The 21,998-nt window shown below is 55.7% G+C and overlaps 3 protein-coding genes across 4 annotated transcripts in view; 1 reads left to right on the top strand and 2 right to left on the bottom strand.

The window, feature by feature from the left end:
* RPL10A (ribosomal protein L10a) overlaps positions 1 to 21,998 on the top strand; it is a 90,682-nt gene that overhangs the window by 44,230 nt on the left and 24,454 nt on the right. The gene's annotated exons all lie outside the window — the stretch shown is intronic.
* Positions 1,052 to 3,681, bottom strand: LOC131092791 (probable E3 ubiquitin-protein ligase makorin-1). The gene is made up of 8 exons (XM_058039683.1): positions 3,487 to 3,681; positions 2,909 to 3,028; positions 2,526 to 2,812; positions 2,217 to 2,308; positions 1,885 to 2,105; positions 1,560 to 1,670; positions 1,346 to 1,469; positions 1,052 to 1,272 (listed from the first exon to the last, which is right to left on the bottom strand). The coding sequence occupies exons 1-8, from the start codon at positions 3,555 to 3,557 to the stop codon at positions 1,117 to 1,119; spliced, it is 1,182 nt and encodes a 393-aa protein (XP_057895666.1). The 5' UTR covers positions 3,558 to 3,681; the 3' UTR covers positions 1,052 to 1,116.
* Positions 4,440 to 21,435, bottom strand: PPARD (peroxisome proliferator activated receptor delta). Of its 2 annotated transcripts, XM_058039678.1 has the most exons (8): positions 21,403 to 21,435; positions 18,661 to 18,745; positions 10,002 to 10,230; positions 9,206 to 9,357; positions 8,441 to 8,579; positions 7,671 to 7,873; positions 6,901 to 7,351; positions 4,440 to 6,536 (listed from the first exon to the last, which is right to left on the bottom strand). In XM_058039678.1, exons 3-8 carry the CDS (start codon positions 10,129 to 10,131, stop codon positions 6,289 to 6,291), a joined length of 1,323 nt encoding a protein of 440 aa, XP_057895661.1. In that variant the 5' UTR covers positions 10,132 to 10,230; positions 18,661 to 18,745; positions 21,403 to 21,435; the 3' UTR covers positions 4,440 to 6,288. The 2 variants fall into 2 exon arrangements, with proteins under 2 accessions (XP_057895661.1, XP_057895662.1); XM_058039679.1 differs by lacking the exons at positions 18,661 to 18,745; positions 21,403 to 21,435 and adding an exon at positions 12,917 to 13,261.

Raw genomic sequence — 21,998 nt, 5'->3', positions numbered from 1 at the left:
GCCATTAGCACTGGGTGTGCGCCCAACAGCCAAGCTCACAGCACAACAACCTCCTCACCCAGCTCATCTCTACAGCTCCAACAGCCTTGTTCTCCGCAATTTCAGCAGTCTCGCTCCTAACCTTATTAATTGTCTTCTTACTAACTATTCTAGAAAGGCCTGTGTTTTCGTACTTCTACTGAGCCTATACCTAGAAGAAAACATCTAACTCCCAATGGCACACCAAGCACATTGTTATCACATAGCTGACCCTAGCTTGACCGGACACGGCTCCCACTCGGGAGGCACGGGACGATCAGGACGTGCCTGTCCATGCTCGGTGCCTTTACCTCTCCCCAGCCGAGGATGCGGGAGAGCACCGGGAGTCCCCTCCGTGCTCTCCATCACCCCTTGGCGGCAGCCCCGCGCCCCCAGGGCGCTGCCGATGCGGCTGCCCCCGGCCCCGAGCACCGCCCCGGTCAGTGCCGGGCACACTCGGGGCTGTCCTCGCACACTCACCCGCCGCTGCTCCCCCGTTCCCGCACACCCAGGGCTGTCCCCGCACACTCACTCGGAGCTGTCCCCGCCGCTGCTCCCCCGTTCCCGCCGCGCTCCGCCCGCTGTCCCCGGCCCCGAGGCGCCGCTTCCGGCCCCGCCCCGGGAAACGCAACCGGAGCGCGCGCAAACGAGCTCATGGTGCAAATATCCCTGAAATTCCAACCCAAACACCGCCTTCCCCCCCCACCTCCCCCGAGGGTGCATCCCGCAACCCACAGATCACAGGCACCCGGAAACGTAGCGTTACACAGCTCGTTTTATTTCAGTATTCCCGGATTTGGCTAAAAAGAGTTTAAAACAGTGCCCCCCCCCCCCACCCCGCGGCCCTGTCCCCCCCGTGGATGTCAGACCCCTCTGCTGCCTGCCAGCACCCAGCCCACCCCACCCGTGGGGCAGAGTGGGCACCAACCAGGGCAAGAGCAGGGGGGCTGTGCCCTGAGTGTCCCCCGGTGCACCCATCAATGCCAGACAGACTCTTCCCCATCCCACCCCGTCCCTGCAGCACCCCCGCGGCTGGAGCCACCCCAAAACAATGGCAGGAGTCAAAGCAGCCCCCAGGCCCAGCGCGGTCCCCACGGCTCAGTCGGAATCGCTGAAGTCGCTGAGAAGCAGCTCGCGGCAATAAATCGAGTGGCGAAATTCTGGCTCCAGCACGGACAGGGTGAGAGCCCACTCGAGCGCGCAGAGCTCCTCATCCTCCTCGTCAGAGCTCTCCGAGGAAGAAGGGAGGAACACCTGCAGGAGGGGAGGGAGGATGAGGCACAGTCCCAGTGCCCAGCCCAGCCCCGGGATGTGCCACCCCACCTACCGCGGGCATCCTCTGCTGGCGCTGCCTGTGCCGCCGCAGCCAGCTGGCAGGCAGCTCGTGCAGGTAGATGCACTCTGATCTGAAAGGGCAGTAGCCACGCAGGAAGAACTTGCACCTGATTTTCCTGTGGGATGCCAAGCGTCGTTGTGAGTGTAGCTCCCGGAGCAGCACAGAGCCCACAGCCCTGCCACCCGCAGCGGTGCCATGCACTCACCCTGTCCGTGCCTTGAAGCTGCTGATGAGCTTCTCCTTCTCAGCCACATCCGAGACCCAGTATTTGTGGGGGATGTAGTAGTTGGAAGGGATACGGCACTCTGGACAGGCCCTGGATGAGGGTGATGGGTGCAGTTGGGTGTCCCGAGAAGGGAGCATGGGCTCAGCACCCACCCCGGCCTCACCCAGCACCCCCAAACCCATCACCACTCCAAAGCGCCTGTTCCCAAAGCAATCCCAAAGCCACATCACTGGACCCAAGCAAGAATTTCAGGGCACAGAAGGGGGAAGGGTGACCGCCCTGCCAGGTCCCCAAGGCCACTCACTTTATGACGGTGCTCTGGAAGGCGCGGCTGCGGCGCCACCTGCGGATGCAGCCCAGGCAGTAGGCGTGGCTGCAGTTGGGGAGGATCCCGAAGAGCCGCTGCTCGGGCAGCGCCTTCTCGTACACCCTGTCCATGCAGATGCCACACACCACAGCCTCACTGCGGGCTCTCAGCGCTGCCCTGGTGACCGGGGCTGCCGCAGCACCTGGCTCTGCAAGGACCTGCAAGCAGAGCGGCACAGCGTGGGACCCCCTGGCTCTGTCACTGCCCTGGCCTCGGGGAGCAGCACAGGGTGACAGGGGCTACCCAGCCACAGGAGACCCCAAACCCACCTTGGCAGGGTCAGTCTGTGTCGCTGTGTCCAAAACTGCCTTCTTGGGGCCAGAGGAGTCTGGCTCCAGTGCTGGCCCTTGTGGCTGGAAGCCTGCAGGAGGAGAGCTCTTAGAGGGGAAAAGCTCAGCGAGCAGGGTGGGCTCCGCAGAGTGCAGCTTCAGCAGTGACAAGGGACAGTCCTGACACTGCAGAGCTCTCCACAGCCCAGCCTGGCCCAGGCTTGGTCATAGGCAGAAACATGCACAGGCTACTTCACCATGACCACCCCAACCTCACCCCACTGGTGCCCTGGGCAGCTTAGCACCTACCTGAGGCACCCCGAGCTTTTGTGGGAACAAGCTCTCCACTGATGGCCCCACGGGGGATGTTACCAACTGCTGGAATGCTCTTCTTGTCTTTCTCTTCCACTTCTACCTCCACTTTGGGGAAGTTGAAGGCCGCACATGTCGTGCTGCAGTCCATGGTGCACTCGGTTTCTCCGTGGTCGTGGTCCGTGGCTGTGGGCTCAGTGCCATGCTCCTGGCCACAGTGGCAGTGAGGCATCAGACCGCATTGGGCCCATACTGGTACTGACTCTTCCTGGATGTGCTGGTAGCTGGAGGAGCCCAGGGACAGACAGAGGGTCCCATCAGTTCAGCATGGCTCCTCCAGGCTCCCAGCCCGCCCTCATGGCACCGCGGCCCTTCCTTACCTGCACAGCTCTCCATAAAGGCAGAACCCGCGCTGGAAGAACTTGCAGACCGGGGCTGACTCTCGGTCGTGTGAGAAGCGGCAGCTCTGGCCCCGCCGGCAGAATCCGCGGGCAAAATTCCTGTTGGCCAGGGGAGGAGTGTGGATGGGCTCAGACCCTGCTCCAGCCCTGCCCGAGGCCCCCCCGGTACCAGCTCTGTTTGAGGGGGGATTTAGTTTGGAAGCCCGCTCCCCCCGGCTGTGTCTGGGAGCCCTCGCCAAGGGCAGGGCCAGGGGTCCTCCCACCCCCATCCAGCCCGATCTCCGGCTAATTACCGATCAAAGGAAGGCCAGGACAGGGGGCTCTCCTGGGGGCTGGGGAGCAGCGGTGCCGAGGGCTGGGGCAGGGAGCAGGGGGGAGCCCTTGGTTTGGGGGCATGGCTGGAGAGCTGCCGCCCACCCCCAGCTCCGGAGGGGACGGGGAAATGGGGAGGGGGATCAAGGCCATCCCAACCCACGCCCTACCCCCACAGCTGGGGCCCATCTCCAGCCTGCCTCCCCCAAAAGCTGCTCCCAGGCACCCCATCCTCAAGGCCTTACCTGCACGGGGGTCTCAGAGAGCTTGCCTCGGTCCTCAGCGGCCCAGACGCCATCACGGAGCCCACCTCCATCTCTCCCCAGCAGTGACGAGGGCTGGGCCCCCTCCCAGCGCTATTTATGGGCCCGGCTGGGATCGCTCTCCCCCAACAGCCGGGAACACTCGTTTGGGGCGGAGGACATGCCCGGGCTAGTTGATAGCAGCCGCTGCCGAGCGCTGTTTACACTCATTCAAGGACTCTGCAGCGAGCAGCCTGCAGGGGGGCACCACTCCAGCCCGCAGCACGAAATTCTGTGTATTCTAATTCTTTTAGCATTACAATACCCCTTCCTTTTCAGTCCTGTCTTTAACTCAGCCTGTGGATTTCACCTCTTTCTCAGCTCTCTCCCCCATCGCACTGGGAAGGGCTGGATAAGGTAATGCTGCCTGTTGGGGTAACCACACCGGGAGGGTCCCCAGCCAGGGTCCCCGGGACCCCTGCCCAGCAGCACCACGGCTCGAGGTGCCCCCAGCTGCATGGGAGAGGCGGGGAGCAGTGGAACAGCTTCCCCCAGAGCGCTCAAGCAGGGCACGGGGGAGTCTGGGGGCTCTCCAGCTCCTCCTGGCAAATTCTCAGGTGTTTTACCACATCCAAGGACACCCCGGAGCTCATTGTTCCCCTCCTCGAGGTGTTTCCAGCTCATTTCCAGCTCCACCCCCAGCATTTGGGGCACAAACCTCCAGCTAAGGCTGGGATCCTGCTCACGAGTGGCTCTTTCTGCTGCTTTAGCTTTGCAGGCAAGAAAACCGCAGCAGGTATGAGATCTGGGAGTTACAGAGCCCCAGGAATCACAGCAAATCCCTGGAAATCACAGCAAATAAATTCTCCCACGGACAGCTGCACCCAGGTGCTGAGAGAAAGCCCACAAAGACAGGCTGGATGCTAAGAGGTTCTTAAATATTTAATTCAGATTTATTTAAAGTCAAGTCAGTTTGTGGACACTATTTATATTATTAAAAACACTTGGAGGTTTGTACTTCTAGCAAAAATATACATTTCAGTTTGAGGGTTGTTATACTGTCGAGGAAGGAAGAGCAAAAAAGTTTCCCAGGCGCTGGGCACGAGTCCTGCATTGCCACCGGGGTGGGGACAGCACCGGGATTTTGGGAGGGACAAATCCCCGGGCTCCAACCAGCACATGCACGTCTCCAGTGCCTTCCCCCAGAGGGCTTCAAAGTGCTTCACAAACGGCGATTCCCAACACCCCTGCGAGGTAGGGAGGGGAGGGCGGGCAGGGAAACTGAGGCACGGCAAACTGAGGAGTGTGGCAGCAGGGGGAGGTTTGGGACCGGCCAGCCCTGTGATGGGGAGGGAAAGCCCAGTGCTCTTCCCCTTTGGGTTTTAAAAGGAATTATTGCACCAGGGAAATCTGCTACCCTGAAGAGGAGGAAAGTAAAATAAAACCGAATAATTTGCTCCCACAACCCCTCCTAGGGAATATCAGCATTTGAATAAGGCTGCTCAGGACACAGGGGGCCAGGAGCTGCAGACAGGGAGGTGTCACTTGCATTATCCTGGAAGGGAAACTGAGCCCTTGCCAGGTCCATCCTCCCCCTGCCCCAAGCCCAAGGGACACAGCCCCCACAGCAGGGGCCTGGCCTGGCCCAGGCAGCACCGCGGTGTTTCACTACAGCTGTGAGGAGTTGTGAGGTAAAGTCCCAGAGTGGTGCTGGGATCAGGCAGACCTCCAAGCCTGGAGCTGTTGCCACTCTTGGGAACGGGGGGCAGAGGGGGACTGGCAGCTCCCCTGCCACAGCCACGCTCTCTGGAAGCTCCAGCTCATTGTGAGCATCCCAACCACCCCCTCCGTGGTTATAAATCCTTGGCATTTACAGCTGCAAAGCTCTCTGCAACCAATGCACTAACAGATCCTCGTGCTCCTGCTCTGAGCAGGCAGCATGTAACAGTCCAGGTCTCTTTCACAGAGGGGAAACTGAGGCAGGACACCAAACCCTGACCAGCTCAAGGCCTCTGACCCTCCACACACCTTTTTTGTAACTCAGGTCTGTGCAGAGCAGCCTGTGGAAGCCATGGACTCTGTGCCTCTGCTCTGAAGGTGAATTTTAAGGAGTCAAATCCTTTCACTCCTACTTCCCCATCCCAGCCTCTCTCCTACTGAGGTGCCAAGGGAGATGTTCCCTACGGAACGAGGGTGCCAGGAGCAAAGGCTCCCACCCAGCACCCAGGAAGGCAGAGTTCCCACAGCCCCACTGGGAGACAGGAACACGCTGCAGAGCACAGGGGGGCTGCAGCTGAGGGTCTGCTCTGGGACGGCCCTACCTGTGTTCAAATACTCCAGAGCTTTTCTTTGGGAAAGAGAGAAACATCCTTTCATCACACTGTCCCAGACTTCATGGCTCAGGACCACGTCCTTGGGAGTGCAAACAAACGAGAATACAGACACCTCTAAGTGCTGCTGTCAGCCCTGCTGGCCCCTGCACCCCCCTGGCCCTGCTAAGGACCAGGGCTCCCCACCCACAGTGACCTCCCTGCCTGAGCCACGTAAACTGGGCAGGCAGAGCTGGGCCACAGGAAGGGGAACAGCAGCTTTGCAGATTTGTTAGTGTGTGTTAATGGAAGCCCTGGCCAAGCAGGAGGCACCTGCAAATCCTGACGGCATCTTGCCCCATGTACCGTACGTCAGGGTCACGTAGAAAAGAGTTTCCAGTAGGAGAAATGGAAGACACTGGGAAGGGTTTTCTTTGTTCCTGTACAAAGAGTATTGATGGGAATCCTTGGCTTCATTCTCATAAATAACAGGTCCTTAGTACATGTCCTTGTAGATCTCCTGCAGAAGTGGGTGCAGAGATGTCTCTGTCTCTGTCTTCTTGATCTTCTGCACCAGCTGGGCGTGCTCTGTCACCAGCTGTCGCAGGTCAGCCATCTTCTGCAGCAGCTTGGGGAAGAGGTACTGGGCATCGGGGTGGTTGGACTGCAGGTGGAACTCCAGCGCTCGCAGGATGTTGTCTTGGATCTCCTCCACCTGCTTCACGTTCATCAGGCCAGGGCGGTCTGTGGAGAGGAAGCACGGGAGCTGCAGGGTCGTGGTGCAGCCCTCCAAAGTACACTCTGCTGCTGGGGAAAGGGAGCCAGGGACTGTAACCCACCCACCATGACTCAACCTCGTCAGCTAGAAAGGGGAGAAGTGTGCCCTTGAAAAAGGTATTCCACAGCAGCACATGAGAAGGAGATGCCATTTCTGCATTCCTTGCTGTTGGTCCAAGCTTGCCAGGCATCACCTCCACAGAGAAGCTTTTTGGAAGTGTCCAGTTCTTCTCTCATGGCCCTGAGACATCCCTGGCTGACCTCAAGCCCAGCTGCAGCTCAGCTCCCCTAGCCCCCTCTGACCCTGGCACGGCCAAGGGCACCCGCTCACCTCCACACAGGATGATGGCAGCCACAAACAGGGACAGGTCACTGTCATCCAGCTCCAGCGCGTTGAACTTCACAGCAAACTCGAACTTGGGCTCCATGATCTCATTGAAGGGCTTGCGCAGGCTGCGCAGGAACTCGCGGGTCACAAAGCCGTTGCCGTTGGCCACCAGCAGCCCGTCCTTGTTCATGATGGAGGCCAGCATGGCAAAGATGGCCTCGTGCACCCCGTACTTGAGCAGAGTCACTTGGTCGTTGAGGTAGAGGCCGACGAAGCTGGGGATGCTCTTGGCGAACTCGGTGAGCTCCCGCACGGTCTCCACCGTGGTGCACTGGCAGCGGTAGAACACGTGCACCCCGATCTCCTTGTAGGGGGGGATGCCGTTCACCAGCTGCTTCCACACCAGCCCCTTCTCTGCCTGCCACAACGTGTCCATGTCATGGATCACAAAAGGCTGCTTGGACAAGAAGCAAGTTAGGAGTCTGCTGTGGGGACTCGAGGTGCCAGCTCTGCTCAGGACTGTCATGTTTGTCTGTCTGTCCCTGTGCTGTGCCCTGCCTCTGGGGCTGACAGTGCCCAGGTAATCTGCACCCACCCACCACAGCACGAGTGTGCAGAGCAATGGGGTTTTTCCCAGCAAGGGGCAGGACATGCAGAGCCCACCTGGCTGCATGTGGAACAGCTAGGGCAGCAGGGAGACGTGCAGCATCTCCCAGAGAACAGTCCCCCGTGCTGGCCATGGCCAACCCCACCTGCCCTGGGAGGGAACTTACTGGGGTGCTGCTGGCCTTGCCGGTCAGGATACCTCTTGCCTTCTTTTTGGTCATGTTGAAATTCTTCAGGTAGGCGTTGTAGATGTGCTTGGAGAAAGCTTTCAGGTCAGCCACCTGTGGGTTCTGGCAGCCGATCTCGCTCGCTGTCAGCCCTGCCACCAGCTTCCTCTTCTCTGCCTCTGGCATGCGCCCAAAGCGGATTGCTGGGGGGCAAAACTGGGGGTCAGGACAGCAGGGGCACCCTAGAAGATGCATCCAGAGGGGCAGCAGCTTGTTCTGCCCCTGCAGACAGACAGGTGTGCTGGAGAACACCTGCAGCTACACAACACAATGCTTTTCCAGGCTGCAGTTCCTCCAGCACTAACACCTGCATGAAACAGCCACTGCTGCTTCCTCACACCAGTCTCCCATCCCATTCCTCTGGCTCTTGCTCAAACCCTGCTTCCCACATAAGCACCTTTGCCTGTCTGGGTCTGAGATTCTTACACCTGAAGTGTAAAAGTCTCAGCACAGAAAATCAATTTGTGTGTCCAGTTCCCTTGGTGCCTGTCCATAAGGGACAGCCACGTGCCAGCAGCTACACAGCATGGGGGGAATGAACAGCCCCTTCTCATACAGAAAAAGGGGAAGAGGAGTCAAATGCTTGAAGCACTGGGTTTGAGTGATCCCCTAGCAGGAAGAGCCACGGGCTAAAGCACAGCAGGCCATGGGCATCCTTCACAGGAGGGCAGCTGGCCCTGTGTCACCCAGCTGGCAGCAGTGGCACTCACCATTGTGTGACATGCCCAGCGAGAGGCATTTCTGGAAGCGGCAGTACTGGCACTTGTTTCTGTTCTTCTTCTGAATCTTGCAGCTCCTCTCACACTTCTCGTACTCCAGCTTCATGCGGATCGTCCGGCGGAAGAAACCCTGCAGGCAGGGAGGGAGCAGGGGGACATGGAGTCTGGGGCCAGGCTGGTTTGCTATCCCCAGGAGCTGCAGGGAGGCTCAGGAGGGGGAGCCCTGGGTCTCTCTGGGGGTCTATCCCAGCTGCAGAGGAAGAGCTGTGGGGGCACCCCATGCCTGGTGCTGTGACTGTGCCAGCAGCCCACAGAGAGGGATGGAGGAACCAGCCATGGCCAACCCCAGCCTGCAGGAATGTCTGGCAGGATCTGGGCGGCTAACGCAACCCTGCTGGATCTGCAACAGGGGAAAGAATTCCAGAGGAACATCCAAGCTGCAGCCAGTGATCCCAGGGAGATAAATACACAGCTCACTGCTGATCTGCAGTACAGAAACTATTTTTAAAAGTAAACTCAGGGTCAGATGGATTTGCCTTACACAACAAAGCAAGGTTTGGGCCACACAGGTCTCAGCCCTCTTCCCAGGGCAGCATTTGCAGCCTGCCTATACTTGCCCCATTCTAGACAGGCTGAGTTTTTTACAATCAATCCCGAATCCCTGTTTTGCTGCAAATCTTGTGTGAGGAGGCAGCCCAGTTGCTGGGACCTAACCCCTGCGTGGTGCAGCTGGAGCCAGCTGTCCCTGGGACTCACCTTGCAGCCCTCACAGGCGTGCACGCCGTAGTGGAAGCCCGAGGCTTTGTCCCCACAGACCCTGCACTCCACATTCAGCGCTCCCAGCGCCGCCTCCTCGCAGCCCATCTGCAGCTGGTCCGACAGCGAGGGAGAGGAGCTCTGTGACAGGTCTGCAAACACACACAGGGACACGTCCTTCCGTGTCACAGCTCCTGGTATGGCCAGCTCCTCCAGCTGTAGGGCTGATTTCCAGCCCTGTCCTGCCTGGCCCTGGTATCACATCTGGAATCTGGCACTGGCTGCAGGCAAATGCCATGAACAGAGCCAAGAATGCCCCAGCAGCTCAGACTCCACATCAATGCTCCTTTCTTCCCTCTGGCATTCATGTCCTGGCAATGAAACCCCAACCAGCAGATTTTATAATCCCTTGTTGGCCGGCTGCTGGCACAGGATATCCCAGCTGGAACATCAAGGGCTCTGGAGGAGCCTTACAATCACTTTGCTCCGAGGACCCCAAAAAGTGTTCAAGGAAGCATTCCCAAGCACTCTGGGAGGCCCCTAGCTCCGAAGCACGATGTTTCCTGCCTGTCCTTTTAATTTCCATTCCAAAACCCTTTGCCAATGGACATGCAGTGACCTCAGAGGAAGAAGTAAGCCTCTCCATAACTTGGAGCATTATTTCACAAATAAATGTGAAATGCTCAGTTCAGCTGAACTCCATTCGGGACAGATCTGCCCTTGCAGCTGGGCATGCTGCCTGGGGGCTGTGGGCACCTGGATGCTCCACAGGATGAGCTCCTGTGGCTCCACTCACCTGTGTAGCTGCTCGAAGGCAGCGAGCTGTCTGGTCCTCCAGTTGGGTCTGAGGCTCCACTTGCCACCATCACTGCCTCTTCCTCTTCCTCTTCCTTGACCTCAGGTACTTCCTCCTGTAGTTGTTCCATAATTGATCACCCCTCAGTGCCAAGACTGCAATCCCTGTCATAGCTCTGGCATCATCCGCGTCTATCCAAGATGGACCCCACCAGGCTGTTGCTGCTAGCCTGCAGGACATGGAGAGAGGCCACTGAGTGCTGCAGGGAGCAGCTCAGCAGCAGGGCAGTGTTACCAACCCACCCCTCCTGCTCTGAGCCGGCTCCTTGGCCAGTGAGACACGCAGAGCAGAGCCCATTTAAAGATCCCTCTGCACTGTGGAATAAATATTCTGTAGGATTCAAGGAAGCAAAAGCTCACAGAACTGTTTTTAAAGCCCAGCAGACCACAAACCAGCCCAGATGCCACCCAGGGACTGGAAGTCCCCAGCTTACAAGTGCCATAGCAGAAATGCTGTCCAGACAATGTCCTCCACAGCCGCCAGTGACCTGGGATGTGATGGTAGCAGCCAGGGCCAGGGTCTGATAGAGCCAACACCTCCAGAAGGATCAAAACAGGGCTGGCTTCACCCTCTGTAACAGCCATGGCAGAGCCTGGGTTGGGATCTGCAGCTGATCAGGGCACACTGTGCCCGTGGGTGGAAGATACTGGGGGAGAGGGCTCAGTGCAGCAGCAGGCAGTGACTAAAAGTCCCTGGCCCATGCAAGCCATCTGCAAGACTGATTGCTTCCTGTCAGCCCTGCACTCACACTCCTTCCCGTCAGTGCTGCCAGTTGCAGCCTTTGTGTTTGTTTTCACTTGGCTCCTCTGCCAAGAGCAGGGCTGAACGTGTTGCTGCTGCTCTGCGCAGCTGCGGGGCCGAGCTCAGCCACGGGCTCCAGCAGTGCAATCCCAACAGCCACACAATCCAACCAGTGTCTTAATCCCGGGTTTCCTGTGGGAGGAACGGCCCCATCCTCCCCCACACACTTCCTCTCCTTGTTTGCCTTACTCCATCCCAAAGAGCCCACAAAACTCCAGCAACCCAAACGGTGCAGCGCCGGTACCGCGGCTATGGCAGAGCAGTTCCCACCTCCCTCCCAGCCGTGCTGGATCTTGGTTCCTAAACTGACTCTTCCTTGAATAATTAACATCTCAAGCACATCTTATGTAAAGTTCCATCCACTTCCTGAAGAGAGTTATTTTTAAGTGGAGAAATACCCATCAGGAAAGCCACTGAAATCCAGGTTCAACCAAGAGAGCCTCGATTGGCAGACTCAAATTAAACTAATGCAGGATATTGCAGGGGCCTTGTATAAGGGCAGCCCCAAGCTCTGGCATGGCCTGTGCCCCGTGCCCAAGCCCATCTCGGGGCTTGCTGGCCAAGGGCAGCAGTGACTCAGAACTCCCTGGATTTGTTTGCCCTCCCACAGCAGACCCTCACACCTGGCACTTCCAACTTGAGCTGCAGCCAGCTCCTTGGATTGCTGGAAAGACATCAAGGTCAGAGCTCTCTGAAAGAGCAAGGAAGCAGCTCAGGGAGAGAGCAAAATCTGCAGGTGGGAGGGTGAACACAAACACGTCACAAAGCCAGAACACAAGTCACCCCTGGAGCTCATGCTGTACCAGAGCCTGGGTCTCCTGTGGCTGAGGGGGATTTATTTTTCCCTCCACACTGGGAACTCAGACTGCAGGACAGGTGGCTTTGTTTCCAGGTGAGGCACACGAGTGGCACCAGTGAGCACACTGCCCTGTGCTCCTGGCAGCAGGGCAGGCAGGGGCTGCTCCCTCCCCATGCCTCCACAGCAGCACTGAGGGACCATTGAAGGGCTGTGTTATCCTTGGCCTCTGCTCACACATCCCACACGGTGGGACATGGCAGACAGGCAGGAAAACTTATTCACTGGAGATGGAGGGAAATGAACTTCACTGTTTTCAGGGTTATATATAAATGATCACACCAACATCAGGGAAACACTTTTGCCTGGAAGAGCAGTTAGTGGAGTAAGCTTGTGGCAGGAGAAGCTTGTCTACAGTGGAAAATCCATCCTGCAGCAGCTTAATGAGCAGCTCATTAGATTCCCCTTTCCCTGGCATCCAGCACAAGCCCCTTGCTTTAAACCCACTGCAGACAGAGCTCTCTGCTTTGCCCCAGATGCCTGTGCAAGCATCTCATGACTTGCTGTGCCCTTGCCTCAATGCCTGTTCCAAGGAGCTTTGGTAACCCTGGCTGAGCCAGCAGCTTCCTCTGCAGGGAGGGTTTGTTTGCTGGCTCTGGGCTTGGGCTGATGCCTGCTGGCTGCAAACAGCCTGGGCAACAGGTTTGTCTTTCCTAGAAGCTGGCATCTATGCCAAGCTAAACCATCAGTGGGAACAGGGAGAGAGACGTGGCACAACTAGGAGAGGAAAAAACCAGTAGAAGTTAAAAGGAGACAAATCTTCAGTGTGGTTTCCCTGCAAGAAGGTAGAGCTTCTCCAGAGCTGACCAAGATCCAAGCCTCCAGATCATTCAACCAACAGCTTGTGCCCCTGTGGCCTGGCAGCTCCCCTGGCAGCCAATCCTGCTGATTAGCACACACACCCTGGAGCCAAGCTCAGAGTTTCCATGCAAAGCACCAAAGAAAGATCCAAACCTCCCAAGAGTCAAGTCACAGAGCTGATCTGCTCAAAGCAGTTGGTCAATACAACTGTGCTGTAAAAGAGGTCATAAAGAATGGCAGAAGGAAACCAATAACTCATGGGAGTGCTCCTCGCTTGTGTTCATTCCTCTGGACAAGAAAGTTCAGCAAATTCACAGCCAAAAGAAACAGAAGGGGTGAGCTGAGAAATCAGCACTGTGATGTGCAGCACATTTTGAATCCACAGTCAAAAACTGACCTGAATCCACAAAGGAGATGTGATTGCTGCTGGTTGACCACCTTTTGCAGACTTCCTCAGGTTGTGTCACTGCTTCCAAGATCTGCTGATCAAGTACAAGTTTCTGTTCCTCCTCCTACACGTCAGCTACTACTAATAAAAGCCAAATAAGAGCTAAGCAGATGCTGCAATACAGGAAAGGTAACTGAGAGTACAAAACAGGCGAGAGGAACGCTGAAAACATGTTTATGTTTGCTCCTGGAAGATCAGCATACCCCCACATTAGCCAATGAGATCTCAGCAGCACTTAGTAGCTGAGTGTTTCCTTCCTTACTCAAAGTCTTGGCCTCAAGGCAGGCAACACACAAAAATAAACTACTACAGCGAGCAAGGAAGAGCCCTCCCACACAGCACTGACCAGGATGGACATTCTGGGACAGATTTTTCTCCTTGAAGCATCTGCTTAGATGCTGCACCATGCCCCAGAGCCCAGTCCTGTGATTCTCTCTCCAAGGCTGCCCAGTGTGAACCCCCTGTGCTTCCCCAGGAGTGAGCTGGGCTCCCTGAGCACAGGGGTGCTGCCAGAGCTGCCAGGACCATTAGCTGCTGCTAATTACTCCAGGACTTGAGACACAGGGTGCAGGAGATTCCCTCAGCTGCCTGCAGCAGCCTGGCTTGCCCAAATGAATCACACATCTATTGCATGTTTGAGCTCACCCACTTCCTGGGCACTGAGGGGGGAAATAACCCCAGCTCATTAAAAAGGTTACGAAACTTGCTGGATTCCTCTCTTTTTGTACCATGATTGATGCTGTCCCCAAAACCAGGTCATGACATTTTGCTCCAAAAGGAACTTGCTGCTGGCTTTGTTCAGACTCTGAGAGGTATTGCAGACACAGAAAAAAGAGCAGACTTTGGGCACTGAACTCTCAGCCATGCACAAAGCAGGGTCTGCCAGGCTGCTCTTCTCCAGGAGCTGCAGCCATCCCTGGCTCCAGCAGCAAGCATGCTCCAAAATCTTGAGATGGCAGAGATGGGAAGACAGAGGAATCATCCCTCAGCAGCTTCCCAGCAGAGGGACTCCCTGCCCTACAGGCTCTGAGGCTGATGGGCAGCAGCAGGGCAGGCAGGGAAGAGCTGCACAGTTCTTAGCTCTTAATTGAGGTGCTGCTCCATGACCCTCAGCAAATCTGGTCAGGTCCCTACTTCAATTTCTTTAATTATAAGAAAAAAAACCCAACCAAAACCAAAACCCACCATAAAGAATCAAACCCAGGACTTTTACAGTGCTTCCTTCCTGATCATTCCCTGGCTGCATTAGCTCATGGAGATAGTGTGTTTTGGAAGTGCAGAGCAATAGAAGAGCACCAAGTGTCTTTGTTTATTCCTGCATTACAGATTTTGACACCTGTTTGCAGTCACACTCGCAGGTCTGGCCTGCCCAGCCCCAGATCAGCTCCCTGCACTGCTCGTGACCATCTTCTCCTGTTGTACATTCCTGTACAGGGCATTCCAGGATGACTTTCAGGAAGTAAACTGGCACATCTCATTCTGCCAACTGCTGACTGGTATTTGTGTTTAGTGGTCAAGTCAGGACAGCCCAAAGTATCTGTGGCCAGGAGGGGCACGTGGGTCTGACCCACTGGAACAAGGACAGCAGCCAGGAAACAAGCAGGTACTGGAAAGGTGACACCACTGGGACTTCTCAGAGCTTGAAATGGCACAGAAGTGCTGCTATTTGAGAAGATCATTAAGTCTGGCAAGGAGAGAGGATCATCTCCCCACAGCCCAGGGCCCAGCAGAGGTGGCTGTGAAACTGTGGCAATGCTTTGGGGTCACACTGCAAACCTGGCCGTGTGGGATATATTCCCCTTTCCTTTAGCATCCCAAAGGTGAGGAGGTTGGAGGCTCAGAACTCAATGAACCACTGAAGATGACGTGTTCCCAAACTGCTGAAGTCCTCCTGGCTGCACTCCAAGGCAGTCAGTTTGCTTAGGGACCCCTTGTTCTCCCGAACCTGAGCAGGACACGTGGAAGGATCTGGTTTCAGGAACATCAGTAATTATAGAACAGGGCTGCTGAGGGAGGAGCTCACAGTAACAGCAACACCACTTCCCAAGGCAAACAGTGGGCACAGGGTGCTGCAGACCCAGAGCAGCACTGAAATGGGACTCCAGGAAAGCGGCGAGTGGAACAAGCTGTGGCTGTGAACGGGAGCACTGCTGGCGGGCAGTGAGGCCAAGTTTGGCAGTGCTGCACACACCAGCACCCAGCTTAGATTTCCCCAAAGTCTCAGGGTCACTGGGACACCAGCGAGTGCCATCCATGCTTTGGAAGGGGCAATCAGCTCCTCAGAAAAGCAATGGGGGCAGAAAAGCAGCAGTGAGCCAATAAGTCACTCAGGATCACACACGTGCATGCAGCCTTCTGTCTGGAGCCAAACATCCAGCAGGCCCCTTGGTTTTAGTGCTGCATTCCCAGTGCTCCCAGATGCACAAAAATGCCGACAAAACCAACAGCAAGCCTCCTCCTCTTTGCAGCAACAGATTTTAGAACCCATGGATTAACCAGGAAAAAAATAAATCCATCAGCCTGTAAGTTTTGTTATGTTTACACTTGGACTCCCAGAGAAGTGCTACTTGGTTTTGCAGACTTTAGCAAAATACCCTGGGCACCAGCCCCCTGCTCTGCTCCCAGGACACAGCTGACAGAGAGCAATTGTGCCCAGGCACAAGCTGGATGATTCAGCAGGGCCAGGAACATGCGCAGCGAGAGGGATGGAGCACATTGCTGTGTCTGCTGCAGCTCCCCTGCAGCCACAGAGCAGCAAAACAGAGGGGTCCCAGGCTGACTGCACACATCCCCCCAAGAAAACCTCCAGAGAACACCAGAATTGCTTTTCCACACAAACTAGTACAACACCCTCTCAGGGAATGAGATGGGAATGCTGTTTCCTTGCTATTTTTGGCCACGTGCACAGAGCAATAGCTGCCTGGACAACAGAGATTCCCCAGCCTTTTCAGCAGGGAAAGGAGCAGCCACTGTGTCAGTGTGGTCCTGCCAAGACTCACAGAGTGCTCTGACCATTTGGATTTCTGCCTCGGCCCCCAGAAAACAAAATGCTTGAGCAAAGCATTTGCACCTTTCATAACATCCTCGTGCCTTTGGCACCGTCTTGGGGGTACAGGGTGAGCCACAGAGCTCACGGCCAGCAACAGCTACTGCTTCCTGACACAGCCAGCTGCTGGCAGCTCAGCAGGCTCCTCCAGTTCATGCTCAGCAAGAGCCCCTTTCCAGAGATCCCCACGTCCCTAAGTTCCACAACACAAGTTCTACCCCATGGACAGGAGAACCCACGGATATTTTCAGAGATGAGGGTCTCTGACCATCAGCCCTCGTGGGGTTAACAGCTTTCTAGAGCCAACATCTCTAGCAGAACCCATATAAACAACTTGAAGGTGAAAAGCTGATTTGGACATTTTCAGAAATATCCCAGATGGCAATATGATGAAATCAAGAGTTCCACTGAAAAACACTTGTAACAAGTCAGGCAGGACAGGGATTTGAGCTTAGGTTCCCATCAAAAAGATGAGTGCACAAAGCATTGCTTCTTTTGAAGCCATGTCACACAAGCCCTGCCAGGAAAGGCCTGACAAAGCCTGTCCTAATGAGATAGGCATGTGTTTCGCAGTAAAGTCTGTCTTAACAGCCCATCAAAGAAATGCTTCCCTATCTGCTCATCTGCCCTTTCAAATCACCAAAACCATTCCCTGTCTCCAACCCACATATCTGTCAAGGGTTGAACATGCATGTTCTGGTTTTTGCTATTTCAAGTTCCAGTTCCCAGACCAGGGCAAGTCAGGAAATGCAGCCTGATGGCACCAGCTTGGATACCAGGGGGGTTACCAGGCTGTGCCCGTGCCCCAGCCCCAGAGGTGGGTTCTGCCTTGACCCAGCACCAGGACAAACACTTGTGCTGTGCTTTCATCCTGCCACTTCCTCCTCCATGGTCAGGATTCCCCTGCAAACCACAGACTCCCCAAAACTCAAAACTTGGAGCAGAGCCTGTCTGTGAGGTCCCCAGGAAAGCACCCCAACATACACAAGAAATTCAGAGCCCTTTGCAAAGCCAAACAGACCTGGCCAAAACGATCCCAGATGTTCACAAGCTCTTGGCTAAGCCTTGGAGAACACAGACATTTTCCAGACACTATGACTGAAACAGTGAATATTAAAGCATTTCAAGAAGTCATAATGAAACTAAGATACATCTTGAGTTCTGCTCTGAACCCTTCCTGCAGTCAAGCAGGGCTCCAGTGAACGTCATCACAAAACATATTTTGGGGAAGATGCACTTCACAATCTCCTTGACCAAAAGGATTCATACTGGCATCAATCATTCCACTCTAAACCCTGCTTTGGGAAAGCAATTTGCCAGGCATTCTGCCAAGGCAAGCACACTTCAGAATAATTAACAAAAAAATAAAACTAGTTCCACAGAAAAATCTTACTTGTCCTCACTATGGAAATAATTTCTGCTTGTCCAGACTTTCCCAGAGTCTCCAAAATTACTGCAGCAGTGCATCCCTGAACAGAAAGACTTCTGGAAAAAGCAGAGATTACTCTGCAGCACCTGATGAGAAGCAGAAATGCAGCCCGACGAATCTGTGGTTATCAGATTGTTCCTGCCCCAAGCAAAAGAGTCAGTACAAACCACAAAACCCCTGACATCTAAAATGTCATTGTCAGGGCAAGCCAGGCTGGGCTCTGACAGCAAATAACCTTTCAGGCATAAGCCCTGTAACATCATCTCACCCAATTAAAACATCATTTGTATGTCAGGTTCTGTTGTTCAGAGGAGCCCAAGAGTCTCTTGTTGTGCCAATCCTTCTGTCTCCAAGAACATTTGCAGATTTCCAGTCCATAATTCAATAGCCACAGACGAAATATTCCCCAAAGGGCAACAAGATGTACTGTACAAAAATACATATTTTTCAAAAGGCTTCACGCAAGAAAGACAGAGCCCATCAACGCCAGAAAGCAATTCTGGACAACAATGCTCTTCTGATCAGCAAAGCCTCACGGGGCTCATTAGAAAATCCTCTCCACACACTGTGAAGATCCTTGGAAGTCTGTCTTGAATACCAGAACAGAGATGGCGTAACCATTGCGCCAGTCTGACACAGAACCCACAACAGCTCAACACCCCAGAGCTGTGTTGAGGCAAACACACACCCACAGCCACAGCACCGCTGATTCCAGGAATCACCTCAGAGCTCTGCAGGCAGGACAGTGCCCGCCCATGCCATGCTGACCACCTCCTCCAAACCCCTGTGCTGCCTCTGCCACGGCCTGCCCAGCTTTGTCCCACACCAACAGCACCAGCACCGGGCCATGTGTGGGACTGTTGGGTGATTGGTGGCCCATGTGTAGCCCCGGATCTCGTGTGCCCTCCCTCATCTACAACAGCCAATTTCCATCATAAACATCAGTGAAATAATGAAGTGTTATGTCACTATGCTTTGACAGCAAGAGCCAGCTGAGGAGAACAGGATTAGACCACGGTCTTCACAGTGAATTCCTAAAGTAATCCATAAGATCACATTCAGAAACGGAACAAAAATAAGGCACAGAGTTTAAACTTAAAATTAAATTTAAAAAAGTTTAAGATCATGGACAAAGCGAGCTGCTCTTCCCTACCCCAAGTTTTCAGAAACAGTGCTAAGTGCCTGGGTGAGTGGCCTGCATGCAAAGGGAAGGGTTACCTCTGCAGAGCAGCTGTCCCTGTCCGCCTGCCGCCGCCAGCCGCCGCTGGGTCACCATGTCAGCACGGACCAGCACCGGAGCAACCTGCAGGAGGACACACAGCGAGCTGCCACGGCCGTGCTGAAGGCCAGATATTTATGCTGCTGGGAGCACGCTGGGCTGGCTCCAGCAGCAGCTCTGAAATTTAAACACACACTGCCTCTTTTGCACGCTGGAACCCTGGGCCAGGGCGACTGCAGGGAGCCCTGCCACAGGCAGCATCTGTCCAAGACCAGGAGGGACAGCAAACCCTGGGGCTGTCCCCTGCCAGCAGGGACAGCCCCATCCCCTCACCATGGATGTCACCTCTGCCTCAAGTCACCTGCAGCCAGAGGCAGATGACCCAGAGCTCTTATGACAATGCACAAAGTTGATGCTAGGAAAAGGGCTGTGGTGGCCACAAGGCTGGTTGTTTACCCAGCTTGCTTAATCCACCTTCAAGAGGCTGCCAGAAAGTTCCTGCAACTTTAATGAACTTCCTCTTGGGTGGCTGAAACTTAAGGATTCAACAGAGTTCATTCACTCTTCTTGGTTTTCCTGATAACTTTGCCTTGTATGAATTTCAGACTCAAAAGACAAGGAAGAGACTAATGCTGGGAAAAAAAAATGGCTTATGAGGCTTTGAACTAGAGGACTTAGAGGAAATATGTCCTATTTTTAGACAGTTATGCAGACTAACTGGACTAAAACATTAAACAAAGATGTGAACATGATGCTATTTGCACCCACATACCCTCCTTGACATTACCCAGGCTTAGCTGCTCCTCCCACTCCAATGAAAAGCCCCATTTTGTATTGCTGCCCTCGACACGGGACAGCACGTAAGGTAGATGAGGACCAGCAACAAACCAGCAACAAACCAGAAACAAACCAGAAACAAACCAGCAACAAACCAGCAACAAACCAGCAACAAACCAGCATCACCAGCCCCTACCAGGCCAGGCAGCTGGGCAGCAAGCTGCGAGTGCTGTGCTGAGAGTGAGCCCCCAGTGCAGCACATCCCTCCAGGACTGACGTGGAAGCTGCAGCTGCCCAGGAGAGATGGAAAATGAACGTGAACCCCCTGCCTCAAAGGGTGAGGGTGGCCTGAGTGTGGAGGGTGTTCCCTACAGGATCAAGGCACATCCAGAGGAGGGCACAAGTGTGATACATAACCCGAGCCCCTTGCACTGGACATCAATCACATCAGGATTTCCCAATCAGTGATGTCAAAGCCACATCCTCTTGAAGGGAGTGATTGCTCTTGTTTAGAGGTGGGGGCTGAGGACAGCACAGAGCTGTGCCAAGTGTGGATCCAGCACCAGCCACAGAACTGCCTTCAGGAGCTTCACTTTCACAGCAGAGTGGGTTTCTCATCCCTTCTCCTCCAGTATGGAAGATAGTTTTTCCCAAACAATCCTGACAAAGTTTCTTTTTAATCTCTCTGACAAAGAACAACACTGAAGCCATTCCAGCCCCACTGGCACATCAGGAGGTGGCTTTCTCCTCCATCAGCAATAAAGCTCATCCCCATTCACTAACACAGCATTAGCCTTGACACTGACAAGGAGGGCTGAATCACCTGCAGGGAGTGCACAAATCACACCCTGAGCTCTCTCTCATTGCAGACCAGAGTGCTCTGCTGCTGCTGCTGCTGCCAGAGACCTGAGAATCAAAACTAAATGCCTGGCTCACCTTGTCCCATTCACTGCTAAATGCCAGGGCATGCCCATCACACTGCACACAAGGCAACACTTGCACCAGCTCAGCAGGGCATGGAGGGAACCTGCCAGCACATCCCACCTGGATGCTTCCTCTGCTGTCCCTGGCTGACACATGGCAAGTCATCAGGAAAACTCCCACCTCAGCCTGCAGCATGTTTGTACAGAAGAGGATACTCTGCTGAAGGCAACAAAGGACTCGCATGGAGAGGGCAGGAGGAAAGGAGAGCAGAGCAGAAACAAGAAACAGGACATGGGCTGCCTCAGCCCACAGGTCACTGTTTTAGAGATCAACACTGCAACCAGCCCTGGGACTCTGATTCATGGGGCAGCCACTGCTCAGACCCCTCTGCAGCACCATGACGGGCATTGTCCAGACCCTACAGCACATCTGATTCCTTCCCACACACATATCCTTCATCTGGGATCCCAGGGCAGGGGGGAGTGGAACGGGCAGAAATGACGGATGAGAAAGGACTCTCAGATCCTTCTCCTGGAGCAGCCCCTCACCAGATGCTCTGCTCAAGGTCCATCCTTGCTTCTCCTCCTTCCAGCCCCAGACTCCTGCAGTGCCTGGCACCCTCCACCACCCCACCCTGGCACAGCAGGCGGGCACAGTCCCCCCAACCCTCCTCCCGTGTGAGCCACGTCCCGTCCTCAGTCCCGCCTGATTTCCCAGGAACTACAGCCTAAACTCACTGATGCCCCTCATGCCGCAGCTCTGCACACCCACGTCCCCTTTGCACCGAGCCCTGTCCCTCACGCCCCCTGCCCCTCGCACCCCCTGCCCCAGCCCTGTCACCACCTCAGCCCCTCACACCCCCTGCCCAACTCTGTCACCACCTCAGCCCCTCACACCCCCTGCCCCAGCCCTGTCACCCCCTCAGCCCCTCACACCCCCTGCCCAACTCTGTCACCACCTCAGCCCCTCACACCACCTCAGCCCCTCACACCCCCTTAGCCCCTCACACGCCCTCAGCCCCTCCCGTCCCTCACACTCACCTCGCGCGCGGCCCCGCTCCTGCAGCCGCCCCCCTCCCTCCCCGTCACCCCCGGCCCCGCGCGTCACCGCGCACGCCCTGACGCCACCGCACCCCGCGCGCTCCCGCGGCCAATCGCCGCCGCCGCCGCGGGGCCTCGCGCCCGCGTCACCACGGCAACGGCCCCGCCCCCTCCGCACCGTTACCGCCCCCTGCCGGGAGCCGCCCGCACCGCGCCCCGCGGCCGTAGCGGGGCCTCATGGGAAATGTAGGCGCTGCCTGTGACGCAACCTGGGGGCGGGGCGTTCTGGGGGCGGGGCGTCCCGAAGGCCGCCCAATATGGCGGCGGCGCCGGCGGGGCAGTTGGCTCCGCGCCCAAGTACCCCAAGCATTGCCAGTGACCCCCTTCGCCCCCAGCAATTCGCACCGCGGCCCCCTCGATATGCAATACAATGACCCAGCCTAGAGGCGGAGCTGGGAAGGGCTGACTGTGCCCACAAAACCCGTGCAGAGCAGCGGGATCCTGTGTCCAAGTGGCTTGGCCAGGATGGTGTGGAGCAGGCAGGGACCCCACGAGGGACCCCACTCAGGGCCACCCCGATAAACGATATATTGTGT

The sequence above is a fragment of the Melospiza georgiana genome, chromosome 23, assembly GCF_028018845.1.
Source record: "Melospiza georgiana isolate bMelGeo1 chromosome 23, bMelGeo1.pri, whole genome shotgun sequence".
NCBI classification, from domain to species: Eukaryota; Metazoa; Chordata; class Aves; order Passeriformes; family Passerellidae; genus Melospiza; species Melospiza georgiana.
The sequence above is the reverse complement of the archived record's forward strand: the minus strand, read 5'-3'. Positions and strand labels throughout refer to the sequence as shown.